General features: G+C 38.0%; 1 protein-coding gene across 2 annotated transcripts in view; it reads right to left on the reverse strand.

Moving 5' to 3' along the window:
* Positions 1-268: 268 nt before the first annotated feature.
* Positions 269-16,852, reverse strand: part of LOC124777126 (oxidized purine nucleoside triphosphate hydrolase-like) — an 88,317-nt gene continuing 71,733 nt past the window's right edge. For both annotated transcript variants that reach the window (XM_047252412.1, XM_047252413.1), the window contains one exon: positions 269-478. In XM_047252412.1, coding sequence (XP_047108368.1) covers positions 309-478 — 170 coding nt within the window. In that variant the 3' untranslated portion in view covers positions 269-308. The remainder of the gene's footprint in view (positions 479-16,852) is intronic.

Below are 16,852 nucleotides of genomic sequence, written 5' to 3' on the forward strand. Positions count from 1 at the left end.
AAACATGTACAAAACTAAAGTGGAGTAAAAAATGTTGATTATGATCATCCATAGGTGTTATACAAATATCAATTAACATTTAATACACACTTTTTACATGATGTGAAGTAGTGTGTAGTTAACTATAGAAAAATGATTGTTATGACACAAGCAGTAATCTAATATTAAAATAAAAGTATAAAATTTACACATTACTATATGAAAATAGTTCACTCAGGTTTCACTTACTGTTTTATAGCATGGTACAAACACAGTTTACTCAAGATCATATCTGAAACAATTTCCTTTATTTTTCAAATACATTAACTTCACTCTGTCACAATGTTCAAATCATGTCGCAGAATTGTGCTATGACCTTCAAACAGAAAGTAACCTTTGATCTTATGCCCTTGAAGTATAAGTGGTAACCAGTGTCGATCATCAGCCCACATCTTATCAAATGGTATCTCGTCAATTGAATACCACTTTGGCATCATTTCTGTAAAATGATATTAACATACTTAAAAACTAACACACTGCACTTTTTAACAAAAAAAATGTTAACAGAACTATTACTATTTGTTTAGAATAAGGAGAAGACTAGGATTTAAACATCTTCGATACATTAAAGGATCTTTCATGACACTAATTTTCTGCTCCCATTCCTTTGATAGTTTGTTGAAATAAGTCACTGTATTACTAGTTCATTAAGACAGCAAACTGTGTACAATGAGCAGAACACCATAACTATTCAAGTGAAAGATTAATAGAAAATAAGCTGCAATATAATGTGGAAATTTGTGCCCATTACTCCTTTACTGTTTACAAAATATATAATACACTGTCAAAATCGAGTGGCTTTTAAAAATTAAAGTGTCACTACTAAGCCAAGAACCTTATAAAGAAGATGAATATTCCAAAAAGCATTGCACTCAGTATCACACCAAAACACATACAAAAATATAATTGTAACGTGACAAGGCTGGAGAGAAAGCCTCATGCTGTCGTTAAGAGTTATTTGTTAAAGCTGGGGAAATCAGGAAAGGTTCCACTGCTGTGGTAAGGCCCAGAAACGCAAACAATAATAGATGGTCCAAACAAGTGCTGTGGAAAGACCAGAGCATCAAAGGAGCATGACCATTAGTTTAAGCTGCTGAAGAACGCCAGGGATTGTTTCCTGTCAGGAAATGCATCCAGCACACGGAATCACTGCAGCAAAACTGTTCATTGTGCTATGTATAAAAGATTGAAGGCTGGGCAATGGTAAGGGGTTCTGCCAAGGTCAGCTACAGACAAAGGAGGTAATGATTAACAGGAGTGAATATCTGGCTGCAAGCGATAAGCACCAAGAGGTAAATGCTGAGAGGGCTGCTAACTGCTACAATGGCCAAAGCTATGTTGTTTGGAAATATCATGGTGCTGAATATAATGAACACTCTAATAACTTAGAATGGGATGAGAAATATTTGCAGTAAGCTTAAGGGTTATATGTGAGTACAGGAAATGCAATCTTACATACGCATGCACCAACTGTAATTACAAGCATAACCCAGACTCTACAGCGTAAATGTTAATACACTATAAATCATAAACAAGGCTGTCTTACACTGTAGACACAATACTGGATATAGTCTGTCTGTGAACTAAAGAGCAAGCAGCAGAGGCCTTTTCATAGGAAGAACCCTGCCAATGACCTACAGGGCACCCAAAATCTGTTGCCTGTTGCCTGTCTAGCAAAGTAGATCGGCGTGCAGTGATATACATTGTTTCTGTTTGTGGGATCTTAGTTGCCAGTGTCAGTCAGTTAACTTTGTATATTCACTGATATACTTCAGTATCCGGAAGAGATAGGTTATCGCCATGCATTGCAAAAAAAAATTGTATAATACGAAGGAGAGGCGGTACCTATGGAGTAACGAGCATTCGATCGTCTATAATGTTATTACAGCATGTGTTATGAAGGTGACACAAAAGAACTGTTGGCTAATATTATCAGTCCAAATCCAAAGGCTGCAATTTATGCTAACGTCAGCCTCGCCACAATAGAATGCATAAGGAAGGAACACGAAAATAGTAGAAGTAGTGATTCTTGTCATGAAAACTGGCAATAGGCAGGAGAACAGTGTGCTGACCATATCCAGTGATGCCTATCATCTGAGAATGGCACAGTGGTTGGCCGGTACCACTGGGCCTTCCAAGGTCTGTTCAGATGGGAGAAAGAATAGTAGTTTGATGGCTCAGAATGTGACCTATCAACCAATCCTTTCTTTTAAACAATGGAAAATCCAGGATGGAATGTACCAATATTATGAGAAGGAAAATTGCTACTCACCATATAGTGGAGATGCTGAGTCGCAGATAGGCACAACAAAAAGACTCACAATTATAGTTTTCTGCTGTTGAGGCCTTTATCCACACGACTGCAGTCTCCGGCAACTGAAACCATACTTCGAGCACCAGCACCAGTGCATGATAGGAATGACGACTGGGTGGGGGTATGGAGGAGGCTGGAGCAGGGAATAGGAGGGATAGTATGGTGGGGATGGCAGATAGTGAAGTGCTGCATGTTACACTGAGGGCAGGGGAGAGGTGGGGAGGGGGGGGGGTGGGGGTGGAGGAAGTAGTGGAAAAGGAGAGAAATAAAAAGACTGGGTGCAGTGGTGGAATGACAGTTACACACTACAGCACAACACAGCCCCCCTCCCCAATGCCCACGGTCCAGCCTGCAGCACTTCGCTGTCGACCACCCCTACAATACAATCCCTCCCCCTCCCCACTCCAGCCTCCTCCTTACCTCCATCCAGTTGCCACTCCCATCATGCACTGGTGCTGCTGCTCGCAGTGTGGTTTCAGTTGCCTAAGACTGCAGCCGTGTGTGTGAATTGCGTTTGCGCATGTGTGTGTGTGTGTGTGTGTGTGTGTGTGTGTGTGTGGGCGCGTCTATTGTTGATGGAGGCCTTAACAGGTGAAAGCTATAATTGTGAGTCTTTTTGTTGTGCCTATCTGTGACTCAGCATCTCCGACTCAGCATCTCCACTATATAGTGACTAGCAACTTTCCTTTTCATGATATTGTTACAATCCTTTCTTTTAGTTAAGTTGTGCTGTAAATTTCTTTTCTCTCTAATTCAAAATCAGTACCACCTCATCAGTTACAAGATCTATCCACCTGGTCTCCAGCATTCTTCTCTACCACCCCATTTCGAAATCATCCTTTCTCTTCTTGTGAAAATTACTGATCATTCATGTTTCACTACTGTACAAGGCTAAAGTTCCAACAAATAGCTTCAGAAAAGACTTCCTGAGAATTAAAGTCCTTGTTTTCAGAAATGCTTGCCACTCTACATTTTATATCCTCTTTTCACTGCAACTATCATTAGTTATTTTACTGCCCAAATACAAACAGTCACCTAATAATTTTATAGTCTCATTTCATAAGCTAGTTCCCTCAATGTCGCATGATGTAATTCAACTACACACCTTTGCTTTTGCTGATGTTCATCTTATATATTCCTTCAAAGACATCGTGCATTCCATTCAAATGCCATTTCAAGTCCCTTGCTGTCTTTGAGAACATTACAATATCATCAGCAAACCTAAAAGTTTTCATTTCTTCCTCCTGAACTTAATTGGTCAATGTGTGTGTGACTGAAAATGCAGAAAATTGAGTTTTGTGTTGTTATTCCCTTTCTGAATTTTTCCTAGGTTTCCTACACAGCCTGCTCAATGTACAAACCGAATAACATTGGGCACTCCCTTCTCCATATGGCTTCCCTCTCACGTCCTTAGACTCTTACAACTGAAGTCTAGTTTCTGTACAAGTTGTAGATAACCTTTCACCCCCCCCCCCCCCATCTTATTTATACCTGGTACCTTCAGAATTTCAATGAGTGTATTTCAGTCAATATTGTCAAAACCTTTCTTTAAAACACAAAAGCTACCTCCTAACTTAAGTCATAGGATCAGTAATGATTTGTGTGTTCCAACATTTCTCCAGAACCCAAACTGATCTTCCTCAAGGTTGGTTTCTATCATTTTTTCTATTCTTCAGTACATAACTGGTATCAGCACTTGCTTTCTTTGGAATTGGAATTTTTACATTCTCCTTTAAGTCTGAGGGTATTTCTCCTGTCTCATGCATCTTGACCACCAGTGGAATAGTTCTATCATGTCTTGCTCTCCCAAGGATATCAAAAATTCTGATAGAATATCATCTACTCTAAGGGCTTTGTTTCGGCTTAGGTCTATCAGTGCTCTGTCAAATTCTTCTTGCCGTATCTTATCTTCATCTACTTCGTCTTCCCTTCCTTTAGTGTTGTCTTCTTATTCATTTGCCTTGTATAGCCCCTATATATGATGGTGACTTGATAGCCTGGAAAATTTCCGTGAAAGAATGGAACATTTTCATCGTTCTTTTACGGTTGGTAAGCTTGATTATTTCAAGGATCGTATACAGAATTTCAACAATGCACAGTGTAAATTTCTCTGTTGATCGCCATCTTAATTGGTCAATGTGTCTGTGACTGAAAATGCAGAAAATTGAGTTTTGTGTTGTTATTAAACAATTTCATTCATAGTCTTGGACTGCACATAAATCAAAATGGAATTGGAAGAAGCTCTGCAGACTCTGCACCATCACAGACTACCATTTACTTGGAATTAGTGAATTTAAACATGGTCGTACAAGCACCAGAGGCTAGGCAGACTCTAGCAATCCAGCTGAGGTCATAGCAAAGGAAACCACTGACAAAATCCATGATTTAGTAATGCAAGACTGTTGATTCCTGAGTCTATAGGCATCTCAACTGAGCAAGTGCATTATATCCTTCAAAGAGAATTGGCTAGAAAGGAGATGCATGTGTAGTGATGCGGCAATTTCTCACAGCAAAATCTGGTAATGTTTAATCACAATCCACAAGATTTTTTCTGCTGATCTGTCACTGCTAATGAAACCTGGATCCATCATTACACATCAGAGTCAAAATAGCAGTCAAAACAATGGGCAAAGGTAGGTGAAAGTACACCAAAGAAAGCGAAGAGCATTTAGCCAGCTGGTGAGATGATGGCCAGGGATTTATGGGATTCCCAAGGAATAATCCTCATATATAACTTGGAAAGAAACAAAACAATAACTGGACCCTATTATGCTTCACTGTTGGATCATCTGAAACTTGCGTTGGCAGAAAAAAGACAAAGGTTGGCATGCAGAAAAGAGCTCTTTCACCAGGATAATTCACTATCCCACACATCAGCAATAGCAATGGTGAAAGCGCATGAACAGAGCTTTGAACTGGTTCCTCATCTACCCTATTCGTCAGACTTATCGTCAAGTTCTGTTTCATACCTTGAAACTTTAGCTTGCCAAGAAGAACTTTTGATCGGATGAGCAATTGATGGTTGCGGTCAATGAGTATTTTGCAGAGTTTGATAGAACCTATTTTTACAATGGGATGAAAAAACTGGAGGATCGCTGGACAAAGTGTATATCCCTCAAAGGAGACTACGTCGAGGTGTAAGGTGAGTTGTTTACGAAACAAATGTTTTTTCTTGCTTTGTTGTAAACTTATCACACCACTCTCATATGTTCATTCCACATTCCAGCTCTCCCTTGTTTGCTTAGTAGTGGTTTTCCATCTAAACTCTTGATATTCGTAGAACTGCTTATCTTTTCTCCAAAGGCCTCTTTAATTTTCCCATTCATCTTCTACTGTGTTCCTTTTTACCATTTCAATCATTGCCTAATGATCCCTTTGAACCTTCAACAACCTTTGGTACTTCCAATTTATTCAGGTCCAATTTCCTTAGTATCAAAATCTTAAACATGGCTGCAAAACAGCAACTGTGTAATTCAGAGAAGATTGAAAAATCAGTCAACCAGTTGAAAATAAAGGTTTATTATCCCTTGACCATGGCTTCGACATATGTAAAAATATCTTCTTCAGAAGAAGTAGCTTTATTACATCACACGATGCAATATGCATAACAAGATAAAATATTTGCCAAGTTACTTGTACCTTATGTCACAGACTAAGGCCAACTGGTACATGTATAACTTACGTAAATATTTTATCTTGTGATTTCGTACCTTTTAATCTGTAGTTTCTGACCAATAAATTACGGTCATAGTCCACATCTGCCCCTGGAAATGTCTTACAGTTTGAAATCTGGTTCCTAAATCTCTTTGTGTTTACTTGTCTCTTCCATGTATACAGCCTTATTCTAGTGATTCGAGAATTTCTGTGTAAATTCTAGAACTACTCAGCCTTCTGCTGTCTCGAACACACAATATTCCAGATACAAGTGTCAGATGGTAAAATCCTACCTACTGTGCATCACATGTTTGTGTGTCCAAGTTTAAAGTCAGTCGCGAGAAGAAAGTAGACATGGCGGTCGAATGGCACTGACAAGTACTTGTTGGGCAATCCATAGATGTTTTAAGAGGAAGAACCGTGGAGTTTTTATGCAGCTCTGTGCCTATTGTTATGTGAAAGAAGAACAGTTGAAAAAATAATCTTGAAAACTCTTAATCCAGCCTTGTTAGAGGCAAGACCCTTTCTATGATTCATTTGAAGTAGAGTCATGGTTATTAAGCCATCTCTTTTATAAATGTAATTAAATTTGTTTCTGACGTTGGACGGAGCGAGTGACTTACCGGAAGTCATATATGTATATGAAGAGTAAGAATTTTATTCTGTATGGAGTTCAAATATACCGTTGGTTAATGAAAAGTAAAGTTCGTGTATCTCCTTAGTTCACAAGTGGAGAGAGAGGCTTAAATATTCCCATACCTAGCATCATTCTACAGAGATGAAGTCCAGAGAGTTTCCTAGCAGCCAGCAAAGAAGATCAGCTGCGAATCTCAAGTAAGTCACCTCGTATAAAAGAAATGGGAAGTTTGTACATCTACTTCTCGTTTTAAATCACCGTCAAAAACATTAGAACGTGGCGATATGTCTGAAAGGACGTGAGAAAATGGAAAATTTAAGTCAAAAACTAGAAAAGAAGTTGTTACGTGTTGCCCTAGCAACCAAACATAACACGACAAGGGATTTACTCTGAGACATTGGAATATGTTCAAGTATCCAACGAAGCACAATTTGAATTAAAAATGGTGAAACATGGAAAATTCACAACTATAAAACAGCTAAGATTTCGACACATTTGTCTAAGAAGAAATACACGTAGAACACTTCGCAGGGACACAGATGCGGAAACCAACCTACATCTGATGCCGCTGGCACTAGCTGCTGTTCACCAGTGCTGACCTGCCTCTCCCTCCGCTCACCTACATAACGAGACTTCTACGCCAGGTGAGCGTCAAACAAAACTTCATAACTTTAGTACGAAAGGGTACATTCTATTGAGTGAACTTTTATTGTGTAATTATAGTATTTAAAGTTAGTTTTAAATGCTTACTAGGGCTAAAGCATATAAAAGCATGGACAATATACAACAACAAGTTGAGGACACTCGCCTTAAACAGTATAGAAGAGAATTTAAAAACAGATTTAAAGAATGAATTGACTAATTCTTTGACCATTCATGTAAATCAAATGTTTACTGACCTTAGCCAGAAACAGAATGACAATTTCCAAGATTTATCAAAAAAGTTAGAATTTAACATTGAGGACAGATGTAATAATGTGGAATCTGAAGTTAACGAAAAGTTCGGATCCTTTGAAAATGTGTGCATTGTTAAGTTTAATGCTGTAAAGCAGGGATTGAATACTTTGAATACTCGCAAATTACAGGTGTCAGTACAAGAATAGATAATGTTGAAAGAAATTTCAAAGAGAAAATAACAAACTCTGATATCCTAAATGGAAGCAGTTTGGAGGAACAATTTGAAGAAATTATAGATCGAAAAGTTACCGAGAGAATAACCTCCGGAAACGTATCGCCTATTCTGTCTTCCAAACTTGGTGATAACAGGAAGGGTATAGACGGCTTGTTGAGAGAATTCAAGCTTATCCAGGATAAAGTAGAAAAAACATTAACGTCACCTAATGAGGTATTAACTAGTGAACCTGTGACTGATTTACAATGGGGGGGCTAATTCAGGGTTATCTAGACACTTCCCTAAATTTAAGACAGAGGGAGATGTACATCCAACCCATTTCTTAAAAAGGTTTAACCAAGCATTACCAAAAAAATTGGAAAGATTCTAAGAAGATCGAATTTGCAGTAGGGTACCTTCTAGGGGAAGCCTCAGAATGGGGAACGGCAAATATTGAGAATTTTTCATCTTGGGAGGACTTTCAAAAGAAATTTTTAAAAAATTACTGGTCTGCCAGTGCACAAGAAAAGTTAATATCAGATCCATGGGACCTGGGCGGAGCCATCTATCCCCCATGGACGTTAACATTCTGAATTAATGGCGGAGTGATGACCGTCGGACCCCGAGTTGTTTCTTCCAAAATAGTCTTTCTGCACCGAATGCCTTTAAAATCTTAAACTATTCTGTCATCTATCCTTTAAAATCTAGAACTATCCTGGAGCCTTATTGCTTAGAAAACAGAATATGACTATAAAATAGAGAACAACTTAAGAAAAACACCGAAAAGAAATGATATCTAGACAAAATAAGCCAAACAGATTATTATATTTATGGATAATATAATATGATATGTCTAGTTAAACAACTGTGATACTGAAATGTATAGATTTTTCTATTTTGTATACAGCATTTTATACCTTTTATGAGATGTGATACAGATGGGATGCATTGTATAAAATTTTGATAATGTCGATCAGTTGTAGAATTTTGGAACACGTATTATGTTCGAGTATAATGACTTTTCTGGAGACTAGAAATCTACTCTGTAGGAATCAGCATGGGTTTTGAAAAAGATGGTCATGTGAAACCCAGCTCGCGCTATTCGTCCACGAGACTCAGAGGGCCATAGACACGGGTTCACAGGTAGATGCCGTGTTTCTTGACTTCCGCAAGGCATTCGATACAATTCCCCACAGTCGTTTAATGAACAAAGTAAGAGCATATGGACTATCAGACCAATTGTGTGATTGGATTGAAGAGTTCCTAGATAACAGAACGCAGCATGTCATTCTCAATGGAGACAAGTCTTCCGAAGTAAGAGTGATTTCAGGTGTGCCGCAGGGGAGTGTCGTAGGACCGTTGCTATTCACAATACACATAAATGACCTTGTGGACGACATCGGAAGTTCACTGAGGCTTTTTGCGGATGATGCTGTGGTATATCGAGAGGTTGTAACTTTGGAAAATTGTACTGAAATGCAGGAGAATCTGCAGCAAATTGACACATGGTGCAGGGAATGGCAATTGAATCTCAATGTAGAAAAGTGTAATGTGCTGTGAATACATAGAAAGAAAGATCCCTTATCATTTAGCTACAATATAGCAGGTCAGCAACTGGAAGCAGTTAATTCCATAAATTATCTGGGAGTACGCATTAGGAGTGATTTAAAATGGAATGATCATATAAAGTTGATTGTTGGTAAAGCAGATGCTAGACTGAGATTCATTGGAAGAATCCTAAGGAAATGCAATCCAAAAACAAAGGAAGTAGGTTACAGTACGCTTGTTTGCCAATTGCTTGAATGCTGCTCAGCAGTGTGGGATCCATACCAGATAGGGTTTATAGAAGAGAGAGAGAAGATCCAACGGAGAGCAGCACGCTTCGTTACAGGATCATTTAGTAATCGCGAAAGTGTTACGGAGATGATAGATAAACTGCAGTGGAAGACTCTGCTGGAGAGACGCTCGCTAGCTCGGTACGGGCTTTTGTTGAAGCTTCGAGAACATACCTTCACCGAAGAGTCAAGCAGTATATTGCTCCCTCCTACGTATATCTCGCGAAGAGACCATGAGGATAAAATCAGAGAGATTAGAGCCCACACAGAAGCATACCGACAATCCTTCTTTCCACGAACAATATGAGACTGGAATAGAAGGGAGAACCGATAGAGGTACTCAAGGTACCCTCCGCCACACACCGTCAGGTTGCTTGCGGAGTATGGGTGTAGATGTAGATTGTAGATAAGGGCATGATTTACACAAACAGATAAATCATGACAAACACAAAACACTCGGCACACCTTTCAAACAACCCTCACAAACAAGTGTGCCAGATTCATCATCATTTGCCGTTTCCATAGGGTTGCTAGGATTTCCTTCGGGTACCTCGACGGTGAAGGTGGGACAAGTCCATTCTGTAGGAGACGATTTAACACCAAACCTCCTCCGGCATCTCACTCAAGTACCTGGGAGGTAGGGATCCTGGGGTATGGGGGTGGGTAGGGTTTCCTGTATTTGGAGCTATCTTCTTTCTCTTCTTTGAGTCTAGCATCCACACCTATTTTTTTCCTTTCTTACTTCTCATTTGAGGACCTGTTTATTTTTTCCCTCTTTCCACATTCATAAACTTCTGTTACGGAAGTCCTTCCTTATTTCTGTGGTTTCTAATAACCTACATCTTATTTTTAGATAAGAAGGCCAAAGAATCAGACTACATGAACACACTTCCACATGTACACAAGTATACACTTAGACACAAACATACAATTACAGGCTAGAAAGCCAAGTGTTGTAAAAATTACGAACAACTTCAGTTGGAAAGACCACATAGATAATATTGTGGGGAAGGCGAGCCAAAGGTTGCGTTTCATTGGCAGGACACTTAGAAGATGCAACAAGTCCACTAAAGAGACAGCTTATACTACACTCATTCATCCTCTGTTAGAATATTGCTGCGCTGTCTGGGATCCTTACCAGGTGGTATTGACGGAGGACATCGAAAGGGTGCAAAAAAGGGCAGCTCATTTTGTATTATCACGTAATAGGGGAGAGAGTGTGGCAGATATGGCACGCGAATTGGGATTGAAGTCATTAAAGCAAAGACGTTTTTCGTCGCGGCGAGATCTATTTACGAAATTTCGGTCACCAACTTTCTCTTCCGAATGCGAAAATATTTTGTTGAGCCCAACCTACATAGGAGGAATGATCATCAAAATAAAATAAGAGAAATCAGAGCTCGAACAGAAAGGTTTAGGTGTTCGTTTTTCCCACGCGCTGTTCGGGAGTGGAATGGTAGAGATATAGTATGATTGTGGTTCGATGAACCCTCTGCCAAGCACTTAAATGTGAATTGCAGAGTAGTCATGTAGATGTAGATGTAGATGTAGATGTAGATGTACCTACATGGAGATAGGACGACCCGTGGCCTAAAAAATAGGGATGTTTTATAAGGAGCGTACCTACCAGAATGGATAGAGGAAGTGCTCTCATAAGGTCAACCCACAAGTAAGGAATAGGTGCTGATACTAGGCGAAGGGGACAGTATCGTGGCAAAAGTCACAGATTTTATAGGAATTATTCTGGAAGATATAAATTCTATGAACGACTGGCATTATTGTGTTTTGTAGAAATAAATGAGTGTCAAAAGAACACTTTTATTTCGCCCAGAGTTCCTCCGAGCTACAACTAATGCAGAATAGAACATACTAGGAAAAAAGGTAGTACAAAAAGATAAGAATGGAAAACAGATTACTCATGCATCATAAACACCTGAAGTTTTCGATTGGAAAAGAAAATAAAGAAAAGAGAAAAAGTCCTCACGATTCCTAAATATTAAAAAAGCTGACTAAAGCGGTCTGCCTATATAAACATATCGATGAAAGGGAAGAAAACTTAGTTGTGAGGATGAGGCATTATCTTGTCATGAGAATGGGTAGATACAGAATAGCATAGTTTTGGTTGATGAATAATTAATGATGGATTGTAACCCTGAAATTTATGGGACAATGAGATTTTTGTGACACTTTATTCAATGAAGCTTTTGTGAAGTGAATATTTGGCAGATTATGTAGTACTGCTGGTTATGTATTGAGGAGATATCAATAGGTGTATTGTGGTACTGTTGAAGTTTATTTTGGTGAAGAGTACAGATATTGTAAACATCACAATATTTCGATTATAATGATGAAGAATTAGTGAGAGATATAATTAATCATAAAGGAACAGATGTTTACAAAAAATTATGAGGAAATGTGAAGAGCTAAGCTCATGACATGAGGCTAGTGGAGCAGTAATAATATCATCTGTGCATTTACAATGGAAAGTTAAGCTAATGGGTACTTAGTATATAAGTACAACACTATTTGAACACTTGAGAAGCACACAGTTACATTGTCATTGAAGTTGTGTCAGCTACTGCAAAGTCTTGGTGTGGTTGGGGTTAAAATTTGTGTACATTAGCTAATTGATTACTATTATTTTTTTTACTAGTGCGTGTACTTTAGTATTATCTTACAATTTGGTATGATACACACTGTCTGTGTGTCCTTGTAGAAGTAGTAATTTCCTTGAATTACAAATAATTTTTGTACTAATTATGAAATGTTTTGCCCATAATGTATTTTTTTTTTAACTCTTGATATATCAACTTTTTGCCTGACATATTAACTCCTCTCCTTGAGATAACGTATACACTCAGTAGTCTGTAAAGATTCTACTCCAGCCCCACTTATAACATGAGGTGTAGAAAACTATGTTCTGTTTACCTGATCACTACTGTGAAAACTAATTTATTTAATTACTTCTGTAGTGATGGTAGAACAGTCAAATATTTTAATATGAAAATGAGAATATTATCAGATGATGGAGCCTAATAGAAGAGATGAACCACAGTGGACTGCAATGGTGAAATGAGAGCCGTGTACATTTCAGGTATGGAAATGAATGGGCCTTGGAACAAGGAAGTTTATTCAATGGTTCAACTCCTACCAGTCTGACAGTAAAATAAAAATTTTCATGTGTTGACCAGATTCAATGACAAAATTCTAAATTACTTGTAAAACACTTGAGCATTAGTCAAGTCAAATGTTATATCTTAAAGGAATAGTAAATTTAAAGACATTTCATTTTCTATAAAATATAAAAATTAGATATTTCAGTAACTGTACAGTGTAGTGTTATGAGACAAGTTCTATTGGAGCACAAAAAACACAGTTTTGAAGAACATTTTGAATTTGGAAATAATATATTTGGAAATAATATTTTTAAAAACTGTTATTGTTTATTGTAAATTGGCACTTTTGTTACACTGATGGCAGAATTCTGCTCACATATGATGCATACATAAATACATAAGTCTTGTGTGTGGGGGGGGGCAGGGGGGGGGGATGCTTGTTGTAATGAAACGGGGTAAAGCTGTACTCCCACTTTTTTGGGGAAGAACATGATACCTTGTTTAAAATACAGTATGAAACAATAAAACCTCACATAATTTTTACATCCACATTTATAATTTAAATGGCATTTAAAACAATTACATATTTTTATCAATAGTAAGTACTTATGGGGATTGCACTTCCGATGGAATGATGAATTTGAGAATATTCCATAGATTTTGTCTTTATATATATATCTCTGGAAATAATGGATGTTAAAATTACATTTGCAATTACTACTACTACTATTATTATTATTAATGACTACTGAAATGCTTACAAAATGAATGAACTACTTTTGTTAACATTACTATTATATCTTTCATGTACAGAGTGGTCCAAAAAATGAAGACACCCTTTGATACCCAATATTAATGTAACAAAATGACATTCCATGACAATTCTTCCACAGGGGGAATGTTATTTTATTTATTCAAAGTGACCCCCATTAGTAGCCAAACAACATCGATGCCACTGAACTGTTGACTGAACTATGGCAGTCAGTTCTGCTGGTGTGATAGCAGCACAGGATGCCTCAATGGTTTCTTGTAGTTCATTCAGTGTAGTTGGCTTCCGTTGATGAACTTCATTTTTAAGGTTGCCCATAGGTAGAAGTCAAGAGGCGTACTCAACAGCTCCTCTTTGATCCACCCATTGTTCAGGTAGATTTTCATCCACGTAGGCTCTGAAATCTCTGTGGTAGGGAGGTGGAGCACCATCTTTTTGATGGTAAAATATTTCATTTTTAAACACCTCTTGGGTGGCAGGTAAAATCAATGTTTGCAGAAAAAATACAAAGAAAACACCTCACCAGTTATGGTACCTTTAAAAAAAGGGGGTGGGGGAGGGGGGGGGGGCAACCAAACTGTATAATGACAGACCACACCAGTCATTAACACTCAGCAGATAAACATGTTTGTCCACGTGAACATCAACATTTTCAGGAGCCCTGTACACACAGCTGTGGTGGTTTACAGTACCATCCAGTTTAAATTGTGCCTCATTAGACCAGATAACCATCCTTGCAAGCCGTTCATCCTTTTGAAGCATGCCTTCAAACCACTACCAGCACTCCAGCCTTCAATACAGGTTGTTCTTGTTCACAGTGTTCAGTGATCTTGGAAAGTATCCTTTCCACTTTGTAGCCTTCAGAATTAGAATTCATTGTGTGCTTGATCAGATTACCCCACTTTCATGTGCATCCTGAGTCAAAGATTTTTGAGGTGATCTAGTAATATGTTGCAACACAGCAGTGCTGGAAGCTGGACTTGATGAGGTTTTTGGTCAGCCAGACCTTTCCTTATGCACATCCTGAACAGTACTGTCGGCTTCAAATTTATCCCGAATACAATAAATTGTTGTACATGTTGATGGTTGAGTTCTGTACACATTATGCCACTGTTGTACTTCCACCATGTTTTCGCACTTCCAGTACCACTTCCATGCAGCCTTGCATTGCTCAAATGACAATCTTACTTCACTCATCATTGCACTGTCACCTGCTGGAAAACACATGGCATGATCTGTTGAGAAAACAATCAACTATTTTACTGCAAAAAATTGGAATGATATGTCACTTTGTTCCACAGATATTAACTATCAAAGAGTGTCTACATTTTCCTTCATCCCTCTGGATTATCTTCATAGTCAGCTTCTTGGTAAGGAAATGCAATATTGCGCAGAGCATGTACATGTTAGGTATTGTAACCCTGATCTTGTGTTGACTGGATATACTTTAAGAAGAATAGTATTGAAGGTGTTGATTAAAATGTGAAAGACAGAAAGGAAAAACTCATTACTATTTCATTTAAAGACATATGTTATACCAAATGAAAGTTTCAAATCATCTCTACAAGCAGGAATACCATCCCCTGACACACAAATTGTGCCAACAAGCAGAAAAAGAATTAATGAACAACGAACAAAAGTCAAGTAAAAAGCAAAATTATAAATATTCCGATTCAAGGAAGTTCTGATCCCCACCTCTTACTGCTCCTCAAGGTGTTGAGAAATATTCACATAAACCAAATCACTGTGGCAATTAGTGAGGTTTGCTGAGCATTATTGTTCTTTTGTTTATTTCAGTACAGTGCAGATAAGAGAGAGGTTAGAAGGTACTACTGCTTTCTGATCGCTACATTAACAATGAAAATAATGTTTTACGATCTCCCACAAAAATAATTTTGATTTTTCAAGAGGAATATTGTTTAGTAAAATAAACTACATTGTGTCAGCATAAAGTATGACACATTGTAAACATCTGATGTCACTGAATGAGGCATGTGGACTTCATGTCTGAAGATGACTGCAGAATGGTTGGAAACAGTTACAATGTGAAATGTTCTTAGGGTTTTCTCAATAACAGAACAAAAGAAACAATATCATTGCTTAATTAAATAAATACAACAATAGAAAAATGCAAGTGCTATGGGAATCAGTTATACGGGATGTCCTAAATTTTCAGGATCAAAATTATGGAAGGCAGAAGATCTTTAACTCAGTACTTTGATTCAGTGGTTGTAAATAACTGTTTCAAGCAATATGAGGTCTTGAAACTGCCATGTGTGTGCTCCATAACCACCAAATGTTGGGGGCACTACATTTAAAAACAATACACAATCATCTCTGACATATACACAAATGGAGATTACCACAGTTTACAGTTCATGACAGAATGTTGACGATGGAGAATTAGTAGCTATATGAAATTCCAGATGTGTATAATGTATGGTGGGGCAGAATGGAGTGCCTAGTACCTGAATAAATGCACACATACAATTTCTGCAACAGGCATCATCCAAATTGGAAGAAATTCATCATTGTGCATAGACATGTAAAAGAAACTGGGACATTAAAACCACAGAGGTACTCAACAAATAACTTCACACAGCAGAATCAGATGCAAAGATGCTGGATATTGTGGCTAAAGATTCATCAACAAGCACCTGTCCACCTGTCCTTGAAAAGCACACTTCAAAGAACAGAATGTAAAGAGCACTGTTTGACTAACAATTACATCTCTTTCATAAACAATATGTGTAAGTTATGGGCCCCAGAGATCCATTCTGTCAACAGATTACCCATTGCAGTTCTGCAGAGCCAAACTTCTTACGATTTATATCGTTCACCAATAAGGCATCTTTTAACTGTGTTAGCTTTCAACTGCCGGAGTGATGAAAACCAATGTACAATTTTTTTTATTTCGGATCACCAGTGACAATTCCATAACAACTTGTGCACAGGAACTATACGAGATCAACAAATAAGACCTTACTTGCTACCACAAAGATTTGACAGTGTACATTACCTGACATTGCTCAAGATTACTGTAGTAGTGGTTTCAACACTACTGTGCAGATTCCTACTTCAGCTTTAATTTCCATTTCAACCCAGAACAATAGATGCCCTCAGAGATGGACTGGAAGAAGAGGTCCTATCCCACAGTCAGTGCGATTATCAGATCACCCTCCTGTGGATTTTTTTCCTTTGGTGTCACAAGAAGTCATTGGTGTATGTAAATCCAGTTCACACTAAAGAGGAACTGGTTGAGGGTCCCTAACTATCTATCTCATTGTACACCACAAAACAGGAATACTAAAGAGAGTGTGACAAAATTATATGTGACACTGTAATGCATGTACTGAGACTGGTGATTATCACTTTCA

This window comes from Schistocerca piceifrons, chromosome 2, assembly GCF_021461385.2.
Source record: "Schistocerca piceifrons isolate TAMUIC-IGC-003096 chromosome 2, iqSchPice1.1, whole genome shotgun sequence".
Classification (NCBI taxonomy): Eukaryota; Metazoa; Arthropoda; class Insecta; order Orthoptera; family Acrididae; genus Schistocerca; species Schistocerca piceifrons.